The sequence below is a fragment of the Pogona vitticeps genome, chromosome 6, assembly GCF_051106095.1.
Source record: "Pogona vitticeps strain Pit_001003342236 chromosome 6, PviZW2.1, whole genome shotgun sequence".
Taxonomy (NCBI): Eukaryota; Metazoa; Chordata; class Lepidosauria; order Squamata; family Agamidae; genus Pogona; species Pogona vitticeps.
This window is the reverse complement of record NC_135788.1, coordinates 92,763,791-92,784,770: the sequence shown is the minus strand read 5'-3', so window position 1 is coordinate 92,784,770 and position 20,980 is coordinate 92,763,791. Positions and strand designations below refer to the sequence as shown.

The window sequence follows — 20,980 nt, the reverse complement described above, 5'->3', positions numbered from 1 at the left end:
AGCTCAGTACCTTCTCAACAGACTATGTGTCTGACTCCAGAATTTTCTGATGTTTCTTAACTCTGGGAAAATATGAACCAAGAAAACACAGATCATATATTCCAAGTTGTTTGGTCTCTTTTCTGTTCCTCTTCTACAATTCAAGAAAAATAACCACACACCATAGACCTTGGAATGAAAAGGTTCTTAATTATTTTTCTGAAGCAACCCACATTTTCCAGATCTTCCGCATTGCATCTTCTGGCAGTACTTGAAATGTACTTGAGCTGCTCAAGAATTTCTCTCTCCTTGCTCAATGAATACATTCCAAGCATGGATCCTTCCAGTTCTGTGATTCTGCTGAAGGAGAGTAGAGGAGCCCTCATGAGGATGCTTAAGACAGAGAAAGGAAAGGCTAGACAGTCTAGGAGATGCTTGAGACACAGAGAGTGGAAGTTTAGTCATTTTCTTCCACTCTTGTCATAGCTAGGAATTACCTGGCTGGGTAGCTCAGTGATTTAGGCATCTGGCTGCAGAGCCAAAGGTTAAGAGTTCAATTCCCCACTGTTGCCTCCTGGAAGTAGAACCAGCCTGTGTGGCCTTGGGCAAGCTGCATTGTTCCAGAATACCCCCAGAAGAAGGAAATTATAAACTACTTCTGAGTATTCATTACCTGGAAAACCCTGAAAAGGGTCGCCATAAGTCAGTACTGACTTAATGGCACGTGAGGATGAGGAGGATGTCATAGTTAGAGCATAAAGCCTTCCTCTGAAAGTGAGGGCTCTGGGACACAAGCTGGGGATGAAGGTAGCAGCATTCCTTTCACCAGCACTTGGAAACATTGCTTTCTCTCTCCTTTTTGTTTTTCTGTGTTTGTTTCAGACTACCACTAGCACAAACTATTCTGAAGGCAATAGTAAAGAAAAGAGTAACGTTTCAAAACTGTGGGATTTTCAAAGGCAATATGTAGGGATGACCAAAAACTTCAACAGCTTTCAAAGGGAACTGGACAAACTCATCTTGAGTGGCTATTAGTCATGATTGCCTCCAGATCTTGGGAATGTTAGTTACCAATAAGATAATTTCCTATAAATAGTTACTTTTGGATAATGAGCAATGCAACTAATAATTACATTATTTTGTAAGTGTAATAACACTCATAAATAAAAAATAGCATTCTGGTGCATTTTTACAAATAATTCGAAAGGAATTTTTCAGGTTTCATACCTTTCTTTTATCAATCCATGTAACTGGGCTCTGATTTTATCTGTTGTAGTTTAATAACTCTGTCTAAGGTGCAATATCTAAACAGCATTCCATATTTTTATGGGATAACCCTTTTTTTTAACCTACTGACAATAACAGTGCAACACATTTATATAAAGTATATATAAATCAGTGGGGAACATGATTGGGATGCTGCTTCCCAGGTGGTGTGCGCAGTTTACCTTCTTTCTACAGTCCTGTGAGGTAGGACAGGCTTAGAAAGAGCAATTGGTGTGTCTCATGGCTAGATGGGAATATGAATCTAGATCTAGCCTCATGGTGCAGTGGTTAAACTGCTGTACTGCAGCCAAAACTGTGCTTACGACCTGGGGTTCAATCCCAGGTAGCCAGCTCAAGGTTGACTCAGCCTTCTATCCTTCCGAGGTCGGTAAAATGAGTATCCAGCTCACTTGGGGGGGGGGGCAATGTGTAGCTTGCATAATTAACTTGTAAACCGCCCAGAGAGTGCTTGAAGCACTATGGGGCGGTATATAAGCAGCACACCTTGCTTTTGCTTTGCTCTGCTCTCAACTTCCAGCCAACATTCTGACTGTTACAAACATTCCAACTGTTACTCTTTAATTCTATAGGAGTAATGCAATAGTTCAATATAAAGCACATACGTATTTTACCAAGGTTCAAAATGCCAGATCAACAGAGGCAAAACAAACCAATTATTTCAGGACTGGCAGTAGGAGATTCTTCATACCTTGGAAGGGTAGTGGTGCAGTGATAAATGCAGGTACCTATTATGAAATTCCCCTTAGCTACACACCCTAAGAAGAGTCCAAAAACAGCAGCCAGATATTATTGCACATCCTTATCAAAAAACCAGTTGTAGCTGCTCTCATTTCCACTAGGAATAGGTGGAGTCGTAATTGCCCATTAAAGATTAAGCCATCCTAAAATGGAAGCCATTGAAATCCAGAAACACCAGCAGAGCTTCAACAAAAAAGAAGAAAGTTTAAAACTCAACAAAGCTTGGCTCCCAGCACTGAAAAATACAGCCTGCAAAAGGTCAACAAACTCTACCCAGCCACAAGGATTGTTGATCACTACACACAAAAGACCAGCTAACGACACCCATCAATCACAGTGACAGATAATCTCTCCTCCTTACCATAACAATACACCCACAACAAAAACACATTGATCACCATAATCACCCATCTCCTGAAAAGGACAAAAGCTGATCCCACAGCTATAAATACTCTACTCCCAAAGTGCTACTCCTGTTCTCTGAAGATGCTGGCCACAGAGACTGGTGAAACATTAGGAAAAACAACCTTCAGAACATGGCCAAAGAGCCTGAAAAACCCACAACAACCATCCTAAAATACTTAGCATAACAACAGGGATAGGATAGCTCTTAGCACTATGCTATTGCTGTAAAAGTCCATCTCCTGGTCCCTCCAGCTAATGTGAGGCAGCTAAGAACAGAGGAGGATGGGATGGCAGATAGACATAATAATCTGGCTGAAAAGCCCAACACTTTGTCTCCTTAAGCCCTGCTGGGACTGTGATTGCAGGACTTCTAGTGTCCGCAGAAATACTCTGTGAACATGTTCCCACATATTTGGGACGATGAGGTATTTCCCCCATTGGAACGCACTGAGCGGTTTTCAATGCATTCCAATGGGTTTTTTTTTTCCGCTTGACAACGATATCGCTTAACAGTGATTTTCCTGGAACGGATTATCATCGTCAAGCGGGGCACCACTGTACTATTGATTATGCTTTGAGAACTTTCTTCAATCCACAGCAGCAAGAAAACTAACCAAGGAATGAAAATTAGAGCATCAAGTTGTAAAGAATAGTTTGAATAAATCCATTTAAGAGAATGAAAGGAGTATATTATATGAAGATTCTCAGCAAGAGCAGAAATCTAAAGAAGCAACACATTTTAGTCTAGGAGAAGAGGAAATTACATAAGATGAACTAAACAGAATCAAGCAAGCCTAACAGTCCAAAGAATTGTGCATTGATTCAGTAGATCAAATTCACAATTAGTATGTTCCAATCTGAGAAATGAAATTGCTCTCAGTATTTTCCAAAATATTGCACAATGGAGCATCCACCCTTGTTCATCAGACATCTGGATCAGCCCTCACCAGGCAGTGGCCATTGCACGTGAATTGCCAGACTTGTTTCTGCAGCCAGTTTTAAAACCTGACTTTAAACAATGGAACCTAAGATATTAGTTTGGCTGCCTGAATATCAAACCTGCTAAGTGTGTGAATCACATTCAGCTTGAGAAATTTTCCATGCTTTACGTAAATGGATAGTTCAGTGGCAGGGACAAAAGACTTGGTATATTTTTTGTTTTTTTGTTTGTTTTGGTCTCCATGTTTTCTATACCTTGTTCTTTCCTAACATTAAGCTAACCACTCACAACTCAAGCTGAATATCAGGAAAAATGTCTTAACTGTTAGAGCAGTGTGGCAATGGAACCAATTACCTGAAGGAGATGGCGAGCTTTCCAATGCTGGAGGCATTCAAGAGAAAATTGAACCACCATCTGTCAGATATGCTTTGATTTGGATTCTAGCACTGAGCAAGGGTTGGACATGGTGGCCTGATAGGCCCCTTCCAACTCAATTATTCTATTGTTCTATGAGTATGTGAATCCGCAAAAATAAGCTGGTCTATAGCAATGGTAACAAACAGCCTCAGTGGTGTGGACAGTCTGGAAAAACTACCCTTTCAGTAACAATAACTCCCAGTACAAGTATTGCCAAGCCACCTTGACTGCTGTCCATGCTTGCTCCAGAACTTGTAATTCTCCGAAGTGATTTCTCAAAGCTGTGCCTTGAAAACTAATAGGTTGTCTGCAGCTTTCACAGAATAAGATGCAATGATCTTCTGGTTCTGGAGCCACAAGAATGAATTACTCAGTCTGCAGCCCAATTCTCCTTGAAGCATACTTGGCCAGATTTGCAGTTCTACTAGCAAAGGGTAAAACCTTCAAGATGTCACAGAACGTTTCCCCCTCAAGATCCAATGTGTTCAAAATGAAAGTCCCAACACAACTGCCAACAACAAACCAAAACACCATATCCATAGTGAGATTAATTCTATCTTTATTATTTACAGATTGAAACTGGACGGGTTAACAATGCAGGCATTGTTCTACAGATTGACAATGCAAAAATGGCAACTGAGGACTTTAGGATCAAGTAAGTTCTTTCCTGTTCTTCTCATTACTGGAAGCAACAATTGAACAAGGACATTGAATTTGGTATTAATCCTTAAAATCCATTTTGTGGCTTTAAGTAATAAAATTGATCTACTCATCACACAGGAGATTACAGGCTAAACATGGTTAAAATTACCAAACATATTGGGAATCATAATATTTATTACACCTTAACTACAGCGTGGAGGACCTTCAGGCGCTGTTGAATTCTGCCTCCCATCATCCCAGCCAGCATAGCCAATGAACAGGTGTGATGGATGTTGTAGTTCTCTAACATTCAGAGGGCCGTTGGTTTCCCATCTCTGCCCACCTAATTATTACCAAAGCCAATAAAATCAGTGACCAGCAATTAAGCTGCTCAATAGGCCAATCTGAAATCATAGCAATGGACTGAGGGAATACTGTGGCTGCCAGTATGGATCTAGCTTCTTATTGGTTACTAGGTGGAGGATTTCCATGACATGTCATATTTTTTCTGCAAACTATGTTTTAGTTTATGGGTGAGTTTGAACATGTTTGTGAGTAATCTGGTGAGAAAGGCCAGGTTACTCATAAACATGTTTACAATATCACTTACTACAAGCTACAGTTCTTAGCTAGAATCAGTCATAAGCATCACTAGTGACAACCCTGGACAATGCTGTGTCTATCAAACAGGCCCCAAGTGAGACAACCATAGTTGCACATAGGCAGCCACCAAATTGAAAAGATTTCTCAGCAATAACTGGCCTCCCAGCAGAGATACTGTCATGTGCATTTAAAGATGTGAGATGCCTCCCGCAACACAAACATAACAAAAATCTTATTAGTGTTTAAGGTGCTGCAACCGCCTTTATTGGTTTTGCCCAATGTACACTTGCCTGTTTACCAAAAAGGCAAGGGTTGAGGACGGGTTTTGTTTTGTTTAAATTAGTATGTGAGGGAACAGAGCGAGACCAGCCCCTGCCTCACCTTACCTCACGGTGCCTTTCTGCTTTGAGAAATTTCACCCCAACCCAGTTCACTCCCAGTTACCTGAAGCCGGGGGAGGAAAAATGACTTAAAGTAGCTGAAGGCACTGAGGCAGCCTTTGCCCCTTCCCACTCATATGAAGATGAAACCCATCCCCTTTTTATTGGTTAACACGCAAGCATGTGTCTGATAGATACATGCATCTCTGTTTTAACCTCTAGTTACCTTAACAAAGGTAAGATTGTGAAATAGGCACAAAGATAAGAATCTCGTGGGTGTATAGAAGCCAAGTCCTTTAAGGGCTTCAAGGTTACAAGAAGATACACGACAATCAGAAACTAACAAAGATGGCCACAGCTTTCTGTGGAAGATTCGTCAAAGCTTTCAGGATGAAATGGGGAAACAGCAATTAATCCAGGAACACCTAAGGCTACAAACCCAAATGCATCTTCTGAGAATTTGCCCTTCTTAGGCTAGGATTACTCTGGCAAACCAAACTGCTGTGATTCATAGCAATTTGATCTTGCTGCAATTTGATTTGCCGCCTGTATTACAGTTGAATGCACAGTCAGTGATCACACAGGACCTGTGGATTGATTCAGGAGTTCAGTGTTCACATTTACTGCAATGCAATTTGCATCTTAGTCTATAGTCCCCCTTCTTTCTTTCCTTCCTTCTTCTGGTCTCACATCTGCCAATCCTTTTATGATTCTCTGTCAAGCCAACTGTTTTGAAAGGATTGTACAGTATTCTGGGGGAAGTGGCAGCATTCCAAAGTTGTTCTTAGTGTGTACTGAAATACCACAGGAACGTCTTTTATTTTGTCTCAGTTGTATCTGTTTTGTTCATAATTTTTTTCTTTAAAAAATTCTTGTCTGAATGTGATTTAGCGCTAAACTAGTATATCACTACCAATGATAAGGAGATAAGGTGATCTAGTGCTAATCTCATATATGTAAAAAATATAAAAAATCAGAGGATGATTCAGGGGGAACAGGGGATAGATATTCTCATGGTTCAGAGCATCACACTCCAACTGCCTACATCACCAAAACACCACCCACAGACACGCCCCCTGTCTTTACAAAACAAATCAACTGATCACACAGGAAAAAGTACATCCAAATCAGTGCAACTTGAAAAAAGTAGAAGCCCCTAGTGTCCAAGGAAAAAAGTTGTGTTGGAAGGAAAAAAGGGCCAGACCAATTCAAATTGGCCTTTGCAGCATGTGATCGAGAGAAAAAAAATACTTCAAATCAATCCATACTGTAAATGCAGGAAATTCTGAGGTATTTGATCATGTAGTCACAGCCATAATTTAGCAGCCACGCCACTGCAGTGCAGTACCAACAAAGAAAATTACAGGTGGGAAAATAAATAGAATACTAAATGGTAAACATTGCTGTTCACAAATAGTTTAACCTGGGCTACAGGTTTCTAAATAAACATGATGCACTGCTTGCTTTCATACCATCAGGTCTTAGAAGAGAATATTAGCAAATATTTTCTACAGGCAAATATTGTTATGCTTAATATTCACACTCTCAGAACAGAGGAGCGGCCCTTGCCCTAAGTTAGTCCAGCTAGTTCATTGCTGTGTATGACAGGATTGGGCAGCTTATAGCCCAAGGGCCCAAGACCATAGTCCAGTCCAGGTCTGGTTTTGATTATAGTTTTCACATTACTGAGAAAGATTTTTATGCAAATAATATACTGTAAAAAAACTACAATACTGTAGCTGCTATCTTGTTGCATGGATTTTTAAAGAATTAGTGATGTGGGATAGGTAGCTTCCATCTTTTTAATCAATCAACCAGTCCTTCTGTATTTACTCTGCATATATGTGGGCATGTGTGTATAGCTTCACAAAGGGAGATGACAGTAGTTCTTAGAGACATGTTTTGTACAAAAAAATTCGTGGAGGAGCACTTTTTGTATTCTTAGGAAGTAAGGAATCTCACAGAGCTCAAAAAGTTCTCATTGACAATGTTTCTTTATCTTGAGTCAGCTAAAAATAAGGAATTTTGTCAGTATTCTTCATCTCTCTACCCTGAGATGTTGGAGAATGAAGCTGGAACATTTTTAATACAACATGTGTATGAAAGAATGACCTCCCTCTATCTCCCTTAGCTGACTTTAATCATTTTCATCCTAATAAAATGGACAAAATGAATTTGGACAAATATGGCTGTCTTAAGATAACCGCCTTGTATACACAATAATTACAGAACTATGATAAATTATGTAGCCTGTGGCTGCCCAATCGAATCAGCATTTTGTCCCATGAGATTTGCTTGCAGCCAAACTGGTTTTAGAAGCAACCCCTTTGGGCCAATTTTTATTTCATGCCAAAGACCAATTAAGCACTGATTCATCTATCAGGTTTTCCATGTTTATCGTGAGCTTCACTGAAGATTATGAATTAGTGTCATTTGGGTGTTTCCAACCTATATGTTTGTTATGGTGTGAAGGTGGGAGATAGAACAAGGAATACAGCAGGTAAGTTAGTCTTATAAATTGTGGGTCCAAACCACATGTGGGTCTGTTTCCTCCAATCTTGTAACACTTTATCTTTTTGCCTAAGATATGAGACAGAAAAAGCCCTCCGACAAAGTGTGCAGGATGATGTTGAGAACATTCGTAAGGAGCTTGACAACATGACAATCATAATAACAGACCTGGAAATGGAGATTGAAGCTCTGCGAGAAAGTCACATACTGAGGAAGAAAGAACATGAGAAGGTACGATTTGAGCTTTCAGATCTGCTGAAATAAGGTGCATCAGTTGAATTTCACATATGTGAAATAGGTCCTATGATGTTTTTTTAAAACAACTAGCCCACTAATCCTCTTCAGCTTGTCATTCCATGTGGAAAGAGAGGTTTTGACATGTCAAGTCATGTTTATTTTGAATTCTGTGGGATCCAGCAGATATAAACAAGTTGCATCAGTGCATTGTTAGCTCTATCAAGGATGGGAAACATACTGCATTTCAGAGATTGCTGTACTGCAGGTCCCAGCTTCCTCATCATTGACTACACTGCCTGGAAGCTGAAGTCCAATGACATATTTGATGTGAGGAAGGCCTGTATACTGCCTTCCACAAGGGCCATAAAAGTCAAGGCATGTACACACCACCCATTGCATGACAGGTGCAAATCAACAAACATGCTCTTGGCCAAGGGCCATTCCTATCTGCCCATGCTTCATTTCTTAATACAAAAACAAAACTGCTAGTTGATCAACAGTTTCCAAATTCTCCTTCAGGTACAGTTTCAAGGCACTGAATAATTCCCAGCAAAGTTCACAGATGAATGCTAGCATAGACTTTTTACCTCAGAATCTAGTTTACATGACTTCTGTGAGTTGAGCTGTTTGTCAGGACTAGAAAGCATCACTGGAATGTGGGGTTTGGCCTTAAGCCAGCCCGAATATAATAATATCACTCACAAATGAAAGAACAGATTTCCTTTCATCTCTGTGGAATAGAAACACTTTGCTTTGCAAAGCTCTTTAAATACAACAGAGCAAACAAACACTTAATTATTGTCAATTAAACACAGATGCACCCCATTTTCAACCTTTTTACTTTATTTGAAACAGCGTTCTTTTGGCACTCTTCACTTCTGTCCTCTGGCACAAGTTGTGTTGTGCCAGAGGACTGAACAGTTTTTACCCATTGCCATATCTGTCATATTGGACAGAGTCCTGTTGGTTTCTTCTGCTCAAGCAACAGTCATTGAGTAAGTGGCTGGATACTCTCTGTGCTTGTGCAAAAAACATTTTACACACTGTAAGATCACTCTATCTTGTCCTAGCTAAATCTGTTAGTGTCATGGGTAAATTACTTTTCCCCATCTCTTGTGAATGTCCCACTATTTAGCTTCACTGGATGACACCAAATTCTAGTGTGAGAAAGAGAGAAAACTCTCTTTAACTCTGGGGAGCTGAACTGGAAATCAGTCACACAGACTTCAGTTTGTGACCATTTTAATTCCATTTCATATAATTTAAGCCCTGGGCATCAGTTCATAAGCAGGGCTGACACAGAGCACAGTGATATATACCCCTTAATTCAGAGTAAGAGTTACATATTTCAGAAAAGTTCTCTGGCCATTCTCATTGCTACTGAGAATGATAGTTTTCCCAAATGACTCTGAAGAAAAATCAGATTTGAGAAGTAAGGAGTAAGTATTAACAGTTAATTTACTATCCACCTAATCGCAGGTGAAATGCAACCATTGCCATATTAAAGTTTCTTGAGGTAGATCCTACAGTTAAATATTAAAGGGAAGATCAATCATTTGAAACTAGAATATGAACTACAAATGAGAGAGTGTTTTATTGGACAGTAATAGCTTGTGCCTTGAGTCTACGTATGTTTTAGAAAGGTTTGTGACAATTGTCCTCTGTAAATAAATGATAGATTCCATGTGTCTCAGTCTTTTTAGATCCTTGAATCCTTGCTGATTTTAGCATCCTCTTCTCAGCTTCCACAAAACACTCAGAGCATGTAAACCACAGGTTAATATTGCAACAAAGGGAACTTTACTAAACCAGTTCAACTTGTCTAATAATTGGGTTGTTTATATAGTAATTAGGTGTTTTCATCAGCTGCTCATGTGATGATAATTACATGGAATCTTTATGGCTTTTTCAGGGAGAACATGGGCATATATAGCTTTGTAAATGTATTTATAGAGATGAAAGACATGATTTCAGTTTTAAAAGGGGGAAACTCCCGCCTCCCTCCGAAAGATTTCAAGTTGTACTTTATTAAGGATCTAAGATTTTTAAACCTCCTTTTTCACAACATGTTCTTGGTCAATCCTTGTTACTCTCGAACAGACAGAACTACATCCAGCAGAAAGTCATTTAACTGCAGCCTACACTCTGGCTCCTATTTCTAAAATGTTCTCCTGACTGCCTCGCTTGCACTGGCCATGCCCCAGTGATGCAATGGGATCATTCTAGGCATCTCCAGTTAATATCTGTTTGTCTGCTAAGCCACAAACCTCCCCATCATCCCCCTCCAAACAATACTATTATCTTTGAAGCCTCACTTTTGGAAACAGGGTCACACAAATCTGTAAGAGGCAGGATGGCAGTTGAAAAAGAGGGCAAGGCTTTGGTGCCTTGAATGGTGCGTGTGGAAGGGGAGACGTCAGCCACTGTGACTTGCACAAAGAGGCTAAATCTGCTGAAAATTATATGTTTATTGGTTGCATGTATTTCTCCTTTTGCGTGAGGAGCTAATGAGGATCTACAGGTCTCTCCTTCCAGTCTTAATGTGAGTCTGAGGCAAAGACACTCCATGAGGTTTTTATGGCTGTGTGGGGACTACAGCCTGGATCTCCCAGGTCCCAACCCACCGCACCCATTGTGCTGTCTGAACACTATGTTAATAAAATACACTAACCCAGATCTCCCAAGACTCAGTCTACCACTCCAACCACTGTACCCTACTGTCTCTTCTTCCTTTCCCTATACAAGCACATGAGCTGTACTTTGTCCTTTCTCATGTGGCCATTGCAAAATAATCATTGGTAATTTATGTATTTGTAGGTGAAATCACATATGGCACCATAGCAAATTGTTGCTAATAAATGCTGTGCTGGTCAGGTTCCTTGTTAGAGGAATGCAACCAGAACACTAGTGGCACCTCATAAATTTGTGGCAATTTGTACATGATTCCTTCTAGGCGTGTGTAAATCTTTAGGATTAGGATTCCAGTCCATGGCTTAATTTGCCTTCGAGAATACATTAATTTGCTCAGTTTACTTGATATATAAAATATTTTTATTGAGGAGCCTATATGTGCCCAGCTTTCCCCACTTTCCTATCCTAGTGCAAGACTCCCATATGACCAACAGGAAACCATTGCTTTTGATGAGCTTTAAGAAAAAGAAACAATCGCCATGTATGCCAATGTTTTAATTGTTTTGATAGTCTTGTTTGAAGCTGTCTTGAGAACGCTGTAAACATATGGCATGGAAATACTAAAGAACAGCTAGAACCATCAACTCTCTACATAAGGAAAGTTTTATAAATTTAAAAATATAGCAGAAACGTTTACATCTCTTCTGGATGGAATAAATCAAAATCAGATACAAAGTGTGTGTTTTAAATGCATTTTTGTGGTATGGAGGGTTGGGGAGTCAAGGAAAATATTTAAGGAAACTACTTCATGCTCAGTCCATTTCCTCTTCCCTCAGAGCGACACCAAGTCTCAGTTTAGGCTTTAAGAAAACAAAGATGACAACATCTTTCCACTTATAGATGAGGATTAGAAATCCTGTTCCACCAGCATAGGCCTCACGGAACTAAAAAAAGGCTGGTAGAAATCTCTCTCCAGGCTAAGATCTATGGTTTATTTAATGCTCCTCAATAGTTGGGAATGAGCCAGAGAGGCAGGTACACATTATGCTAAACCAACCTCCCTCTGCCTCGCCTGCTTCTCCACTGTCACCCCCATTGTTAATTTTCCAACAGCCTCTCCTGCAGATTTTGTAGTATTTAACAGTACACTATGAACTCATTTGGGGAAACAGGATCATCTTCCACATGCTGCAGTCAATGTTCTCTTGGCACAAAGGAAGGAGGAGGAAGAGGAGGTGGTAGCACAGTTTGGGAGACTATAATCTGGCACTCCAGTACTCAAAGAAAACCTCCCTTTCATTACTACTTCCCTTTTTGACCATGTTCAGCATGTATTCTAGAACAAGCACACCTATTTTAGAATTCAGGAACAATGGTGGAGAGCAAGGCAGGTTGGAGGAGCACTTTTTTTCCTTGGATCACTGGCAGGCCTTCTAGGATGTGGGACCATGCCCATGGCTCTTGGACTCCAGTGCCCATCAGCCTCAGCTAACTTGGCTAATTATGTGGTATGATGAGATTAACAGTTCAACAGCTTTTGGGGCCTGCAAATTTTCTTTACCTGCCCTTCAAAGTTACACAGTCCTTTCTCATACATCGACCTAGGGTGCTATAAAGCTGTGCCTCCATATTCCCCCAAAGGACTCTTAGTGGTCTGGAAAGTTTCTGGCAAGTCTTAGGTCTTAATGAGAAGGTGCTCCATGTCAGATCCTTTTAAATCAGCACATAGAGATTATTCTTATTGGCCAATTCCATTTCTGCTTATGGGATGGGAAAGATCATGGCCTGCCCTGGGTCCCCGTGTCTTGCTCTTTTCCACTGCCATGTTTTAACAATGATAAGTGTTATTTGATCCTATCTATTTTGAGAATTTCCCCAATCCAAGATGCTTCTCTTGTACTTTTCTATATTAGTCACATGAATCAAGTATGTTCTTGCATGCAAGAGAGAAAAAGATCAAATAATAGATTGATAAAGAGAAGAAAGTCCGCCTTAAAATCATTTTTGTTTCCGACCCAAAGAGAAGAAGTGGTAGATATGAAGGAAAGCAACTATGGATTCTCCTTTTCTCAATTTTTAATGAGATATATGCCAATATCCTTCTCCCTATCGTTTTCTCTAGGAGATGGAAGCCAATGGCTCTTCTAAGGACTACAAGGTGGATGTGAAGGTCAAGACAGCTCCACAAGAAGATCTGGCCAAAATCCTGGCAGCGATAAGGGCTGATTATGAAACAATTATAGAAAAGAACCGGAAGAGCCTTGATGCCTGGTTCCAGCAACAGGTATTCCTGGAACAAATGAGATGGGACGTGGGGAAAACTGTTGTGTTTAGTAGCTTTGCCAATTTAGATGACTTGCAGTATACCTCCAGTCATCCTAAGGCAGTATGGTCAATCGCCATGCAGGCCCAGGAAGGTAGGAGCTGATGGTCTAAAACAATTGTAACACCTGTGATTTTGGAAGGCTGGGCTACAGTTCTAAACAGTTGTTATGTACAAACAGGTACATAGCACCTCAGGGTGTTATGAAGCTGTGCTGAGTTAATGCCATTCCATAAAGCCACAGTTCCACCCTCTTTCTCCCTGTACTCACAATAAACATCTTTCCAAACATATGAAATATGTGTCTCAATATTGGCACTTAAGAAACTTTCCTTCTAATCTCAGAGAGTACCATTCTCCTTTGTTTCCAACTTCACTTAGACCAGAATCTTATTTCATGTGTGGCCACAAACTGTCAAATAATATTTTAACTTCCATTTTTTATGGGTTTACACCTAGTTAAATGTTCTAGACTGGTACAAATGTACAAGTTCCATCTTCTAAGATACGGAACAAATTTTGTTGGGTCCTTTTGAGGAGAAAAGTGGGGTAAAAACATTTTAAATAAATAAATACTGCCATATTAAAGTGTAAGATTGAAAAATCCTCACACAAAAGATGCTGAAAATTGTTCTGTGCACTCCTTAGCAGTTCATCCAAGTTGGCCTCTGCTGTGGAAGAAAAAATTAATCTTCTACAAAATAAGCCTTGATAGGAAGAATTCTTAGGGCTCAATCACAGTGCCGATTTACATTGATTCCAGTCCTAACTTTTTAAAAATCCTTGTAAAGTTACACAGTACATAACTTGGTAAGCACATTCACTTTTACTTACCAGTAATTTTCTTTGATGCATTTCTGGTCATTAAAACCAGTTTGGAAAGCTACTCTAGAATTGACTCAATTTCTGTTCTGTTTGCAGAGCACATTCTTGGTTAATTTTTTGTTTAATATTTTTTTTTTAAAAAGTAAGTAATTCATCACTAAATTGAATGTCTGTGAGGTGCCACCTGGTGTCATAAAAGCAAGAAATTGCACAGGAAACACTGGAGAGGTGATCCCACCTGATTAATCATGGAAAAATATGGTTTAATTGGTCAAATGGAGAGAATTAGGTAGACATTTGTATTGCCAAATGTATTGATGAAGTCATGCAGCTACAAACTCATGGCAACACATGAAATTCGTATCTGGTCGTACTGCACTAAGCAATAGGCTTACTAAACATTTAAAAAATATATATATTTTTAAAAAATTAAGGAAAATGACGGTGTCTCAAAATCCACATACAGTATGCACAAATTAAAATGAAAACAGTATTCACATCCACAAAGCCGCATTTAATTGAATTTATTTAGGATCTGAGGTATTTTAAAAAGCTCCTGCTCACTTTTTTAAAAATACTCACTTTGAAGCCCAAATAAATCAATTTCACCCACACATTGTATGCCTGGAAATTTATAAATTGATCTAAATAACACTAAAATCAATTCAATTGAAGTTTTTATTGCCAGTATACCTTGCACTTAGTTATCACTCATAAGGCCTTGTGAAAAGAGTGTCTTTAAAACCGACTCAGCTAGCCTGTTTACAGCAAAGATGCTATAATCAGTTTACATCTGCTTTTATTCCACAGATTGAAAGTGAATCTTTGGAAGGAAGCCCCAACCAGGATGAAATACAAAGCAGCCACAAAGAAATCAGCGAGCTGAATCGCACACTGCAAACCCTGGAAATCGATTTCCAGATGCAACTAAACAAGGTAACCACCAAAGGCGTGCAGCATAGGAGAATAAAAGGCGCACAGCATGGCAGGATAGATGGTGAATGACTTTTCTGACCCCCTAGTATATCCTTCCATATTATCCTTTGATTTTAAATGTGGGCAGGCATGGCTGATTGTACTGGTGCTGTAGCAGAAATTCAGAAGAAAACATTTCTCATACCTGGTATCAGTAACTTTATACTGTATCTGCCAAAGGCTGCATTCTGTTGAGGACCTCAAGCTGAATGTGAGCAGAAGCAAAGCCAGAAACGGTCCTCTCTTTCTGACCCCTCCTCTCTTTTTTTGCCCATTGTGTCCTTTTCTATTTCTCTGTAAAGACTGTGGAGCGGTGTATGAATCAAGCCAAAGTTCTTCTGTTGGATCAAACCAAGGTCCTTCTAACTTTTGGCAGCCAGCCACATCGTGCCTCTGGAAGTTCATAAACAATATAAGAAGGTGACACACATGCCCTGTGAATGCAACATTCCTGTACTTTTCCCCTAGTTCTTGAAATGTCACCCCTGTTAGTCTCTCAGACATTATGTCTAGCGTCCACAGATATAAATATATCTCAAGATTTTTGTCAACAATATTCTTAAAGCTAACCATTATCACAACGGAAAAGGAAATGGACAGCAATCAGCAGGACAGTCTGCTAAGAATGACATGGGAATACAAGGTTCTGGCAGATCTTTGAAAGGCAGAGGAGTGAGTTGCTGGTATCGTAAACCTTCATATTTCCCTGTGAATAGCTCTGTACAAGACCGAAGTTCGTTTCTAAAGAGAGTAGCTGAGGCTTTATCCTGCCTGGGAGCCACACCTTATGTAACAAGAAAGGCTAGTTGTGAATGGCTAGTGGTGAGTGGCAATTAATTCTGCTCCTCATCATAACAGATACTTTTGACTTGTTCTTCTCAGCACTGAGCCTTAACACAATAGCTATGCCCTAAAGGGGAATCTAATGAATCATCATAAAAGAATTGGCATTACAAACAGTGGAATTGGTTCTCGGATACTCCTGTCCCATTACATGACAGCCTCTCTTGATGTGAGGAAGAACAAAACATGGCCACACAGAGACAGATTAAATCATACCGCTCATGTAGACAGCACTTGGTGAAAGGCAGGTCCTTGCCATGAGCAATGAAGGCTACAATCCTGTATCTGTTTATCTGGGAGGAGACTCTACTAAAGGCAAAGAGATTTACATCTGTGTAGACATATAAAAGTACCAGTGTGGTGTAGTGCAGTGGTTCTTAACCTTTGTTACTCTGATGTTTTTGAACTGCAACTCCCAGAAACCCCAGCCAGCACAGTTGATGGTGAAGGCTTCTGGGAGTTGCAGTCCAAAACTCCTGAGTAACCCAAGGTTAAGAACCAGTGGTGTAGTGGATAGCGTGATGGACTAGGACCCTGGAGAACAGGGTTCAAATCCCTGCTCAGCCATGGAAGCTCACTGGGAGTGTGGAAATGTTAACATCTCCTTGAATACTGTATCTCACTTTTCTTGGAAGCCTTGATAGGGCCACATTCTGACTTGACAGCACAGAACACACAGAGAGAAATATAAAAATACCCAGTGTAGTGTGGTGGATAGAATAATGGAGCAGGACTCCAGAGACCTGAGTTCAATTCCCTGGCTCTGCCATGGAAATTCACAGGCGGGTAGAACTGGTAAGACCACTCCTTAAATAACTTTCTTACACTGAAAACCCTACTGAAGTTGTTATATGTCCGTTCTGACTTGACGGCACATAGCAGACCATACAGGATCAGATTACTAATTTTAAACTTAAAAATCAAGAGGAGAGGAAGGGGAATGTAGCAACCTAGCGCAATATATTGACAGGCATTAAGATAAAAGTGTGATGTCTACAATTGCTGAGGCCATTGTTTGTAAATCCTCAAGTACATAACAATGTTTTCTGTAGTTACCATGCACATTTTAGCACAATAACATAACTGGAATGTTTTGCTCTTTCAGAAATTCGCCCTAGAAAACAACTTAGAGGAAGCCAAGTCTCTCTATGCTTTCCAGCTTCAAGCCATCCAAGACTTAATCTCCAAATGTGAAGAAGAGCTCAGTGAGTTTCGCCATGACATCAAGACTCAAAATAACCAATACAAGGTCCTCCTGGGGATAAAAACCCGACTGGAGACAGAGATCGCTACTTATCGCCAGCTTCTGGAGGGAAAAGTCGATGGGTAAGGCAATAGGGAAACAGAGAGCTATGTTTTGAATTCATTGACTGTGGGGGATTCATTTATACCAGGGGTCAGGGAACAAGATCATGGCCACTGGTCCCATCACCTCCTGGCAAATAGAAGGGGAAGATATGGAGGCAGTGACAGATTTCTTTCTTGGGCTCCATGATGACTCCAGATGGTGACAGCAGCCACGAAATTAAAGACGCCTGCTTCTTGGGAGGAAAGCAATGACAAACCTATTATGAGTTGTCAGAAAGATAAGTAAAGCAATTAAGTGTGAGCTTTCACTAGAAGCTAAAATAACCAAACAAAGGGTACAGTACTACAGTGGCATCATAAGAAACAAGCTCACTGGAAAAGGCAGCAATGCAGGAAAAAGTGCAATGCAGTAGGAAAAGAGGGAGACTGCACATGAGATGGATTGACTCAGTAAAGAAACCCACAGTTTTTTGTTTGGTGCCGCAGTCAAAGTAGGACCAGGAGCAGAAAGACTGGGATTCGGATTTTGGGAATAAACTATGATACTCTTATCTGCTTTGGGGATGCGAATAGAGAAACGTGATTGCTACACACTTCAGACTTCTTGTTCTGAGCAGAACCTGAAGAGCTAAATGCAGTGGAGATTAAATTTTAGAAGGTTCCTTTTTTCATGGTTTTATGAAAGAGTCAACTCTCTCTCTCTCTCTCTCTCTCTCTCTCTCTCTCTCTCTCTCTCTCTCACTCACACACACACACACACACACACACACACACACACACACAAACCCTTCCTCCCTCAATTTTCAACAATTAGTTGCTTCAGTTCAGTATGTCCATTTCCTCTCATTACATTTAAATAAGCTTGATGAAGCCACCGTTTCCCCACCTTAATTCAAGCCTTCTGTCCTTCTTGCCTGTTCCTTTTTTCAGTTTTGAGTCAGTCTCTCTCTTTCACACACACACACATCCGCCCTCCCTCCCTCAATTTTCTACATACTGTACATTTAAACAAGCTGATGAAGCAAGCTGATGAAGCCACCCGTCGCTCTATCACACCTTCCTTCCCTCCTTAACTGGAGCTTTCCCTCCTCCTGCTTGCAATCACCTCTGGTGGAAGCAGTCATTCACAAGCCGGATTGACTTCCCAGGGCTGTTCTACAGCTGTAACCAATCAAGCAGCCTTATCTCCGATCTCTAAAAGAACTGAGGATTTACAAGTGCCGCAACCAAGGAAGGAGGGAGAGGTGGCCTCCACTTTGAAGTTCGGCTGCAGGGGGTGGGAGTGGGGGGGTAGTGCTTTGTTCATTACCCCCAGGATTTTCATTTTTACCCCATTTGAGGTAATTTATCCCTGTTCCCTGACCACTGATTTATACAGAAGCAGTGCACAGCAGAAAAGCTAAGCTAGTGAACAAATGAGTCTGAAAGCAAGCCTCAGGTCAAACTATACAGGCATACATCTGAAAGAACAAACTTATATAGCACTTCATAGCACTTTTTGACTGCGGGCAGTCATCATTCCTTGCATAGAATCAGTTCAGACATGCATGGCACAATAGTCAAGTGCACATCTAATCAAAGTTAACATGGTTATTCAAGGCAGCTATACAGTGGTGCCTCGCATAGCGAGGTTAATCCGTTCCGGATTAACCTTCGCTATGCTGAAGCATCGTTGAACGGATAAAAAAAACCCATTGGAATGCATTAAACATCGTTTAATGCATTCCAAATGGGCCAAATACTCACCATTCAGCGAAGCTTCGTAATGGCCGGCAGCCATTTTCGCGCCCTCGCCTCGCTTAACGAGGGTGCGAAAACGCTGCGCGCGGCCATTTTGGGCCATTTCCGGGCTTCCGGCGGCCATTTTGGCCGCCGAACAGCTGATCGTCGAGCTTCGTTTTGCGAAGATCGGTAAGCGAAACGCTTACCGGTCTTCGCAAAGCGAATTTAGCCCTATTCAAAAAACATTAAGCGATCGCATTAGCGATCCGAAAAAACGGATCGCTATGCGATTTCATCGTTATGCGGTGCGCTCGTTAAGCGAGGCACCACTGTATATCTCTATGCACCAACCTTCTCCAAATTGGGCCATGATATATATAATTCCCAATAGGTGTGAATAAAGGGATTTGTCCAACCCTTCAGAAAGTTCCAACCCTATCTTCTCTGTGACGCACACCTATCTTCACCTATATTTTGAATAAAAGCATGAGTGGAGTTCCTTACCATTTAGGGTAATTTCTAAAAGAAACTTGCAGCGGAGTGAAGACCTTTCTTGACCATCACTAAAGATTTATGTTGCTTTTACTTTTTATCATTTTACAGGATGAAAGGCTCCAAGTCAAGCTTCAGAGGTAACATTCCTGATTTTTTTTTAAAAGGTAGCTTTAAAAAGGATTGGACAGATTTGTGGAGGATAAGGTTACTAAAGTGGGCTTTATATTATCTCCAGAGGCAGTATGCCTCTGGATTCCAGTCGGCAGGAAACAAGAATGGGAAAAAGCAGTTGCCCTCATATCCTACTTGTCAGGTTTCCCAGGGCATCTGTTTGACCATTCTGGGAACCAAGAAGCTGTTGTCTACTGTTTATACGTAGTCATAGCTGTGTAACCTAAGTCTCTGAAGAAGGCCCACATTAAATATATGAGCAGGTGGCTCTTTGTCTTATCGTGTTTATTGTCTTCAGATAAGAGCTAGCTGAGCTTGTGTAGCTCATATACATTACTTTTCTGAAATACCAGCTCACTTCAGTTACTTTTACAAAAGAGCTCTCACATTAGGAATCCATCCTTTTTGAGGTCTTTGTGGTGGATCTAACAAAGGTTCTGTGAGGTGTGAGCATAACAAAAAAGCACAAAATCACTCAACTTCAAGACTGTTAGGACTCCTTTATATATCTACTGCAAAGGTTTGCATCTGTACACATAGAAAAGTTTGTTCTGCACACCTCAACAGAAATTATTATAGACAGTAATTTATTATGGACAGGAATCTGAGACATGACTGAAGTGTGAAGAAAGCTGTAGTCTTATACGCACTTATCTGACAGCAAGCTGTTCATGCTACTTTTGAGTAGGTGGATGTAAAATGCAAAACACTACCCTATATTTTGATTGCTAGATGTAAACATGGCCATATTTTCAGACCTAATAAGGTGTTATAAGAGTGAGTTTATCTATTTCAGGCTTCCCAGAAATGTGGACGTTATGTACCTTCAGTCCCAAGCATCTTTAACTATATGCTATATGTATACATATCTTGCATATCCTCATAATCATAACCATAATGCTTCAAATTTCTTCCAGAATCTGGATCAGCCAACAAGAATCTAACATCTGTTGTGCAGGAAAGTGTGAATGGACAAGTAGTTTCTACACATGTATCTGAGATCAAACGGCGCATTTGATTTTGCTGGTTTGAAGAAAAGAAGCACTTATATTCAGGGGGAAAAACAATGGAAGTTCTCCTATTTAATGCGAAGAGTTCTTTTCCTTGTTGATACTGCATGTGAACTTGGGGGCCTCGAATATTTCTTCCTTAGTTTTGCACAAAAACTGCTATCCAAACTGCTTGTAATTTAATTTAACATAAATGCAAGTGATGCACTTGTTCTCATACCTCCTACTCCTTTATAGACCATGAGATCAATAAAAATGTCATTAAGTTATTCTAGTTCCTAGTAACTTGTGTTTACACATGGAAATGCAGAACTCCTTACTAGGAGTCTGAAGTGCTAAGCAAATGGGCTCGGAGGGTCATGCACTTTGGTCTAAAGAAAATGAGGAAATGAGGGGTATGATGGAAGTTATTGGGTGCTGCAGGATAAATTTTTATTTTAAAAATGCAAAGTAATGCATGAAGAAGGGTCTGGAAAGTGTCCTGACAATATATATATGTCCTGCACCACCCAATACTCCAAAATTCCAACATTCACTC

General features: G+C 40.4%; 1 protein-coding gene across 1 annotated transcript in view; it reads left to right on the top strand.

Annotated features, from left to right (window-relative positions):
- LOC110074859 (keratin, type I cytoskeletal 23) overlaps nucleotides 1-20,711 on the top strand; it is a 28,796-nt gene extending 8,085 nt beyond the window's left edge. The window contains exons 2-8 of the mRNA XM_020785545.3: nucleotides 4,339-4,421; nucleotides 7,977-8,133; nucleotides 12,893-13,054; nucleotides 14,729-14,854; nucleotides 16,842-17,062; nucleotides 19,370-19,398; nucleotides 20,350-20,711. Coding sequence (XP_020641204.3) covers nucleotides 4,339-4,421; nucleotides 7,977-8,133; nucleotides 12,893-13,054; nucleotides 14,729-14,854; nucleotides 16,842-17,062; nucleotides 19,370-19,398; nucleotides 20,350-20,450 — 879 coding nt within the window. The 3' untranslated portion in view covers nucleotides 20,451-20,711. The remainder of the gene's footprint in view (nucleotides 1-4,338; nucleotides 4,422-7,976; nucleotides 8,134-12,892; nucleotides 13,055-14,728; nucleotides 14,855-16,841; nucleotides 17,063-19,369; nucleotides 19,399-20,349) is intronic.
- The last annotated feature ends 269 nt before the right edge of the window (nucleotides 20,712-20,980 follow it).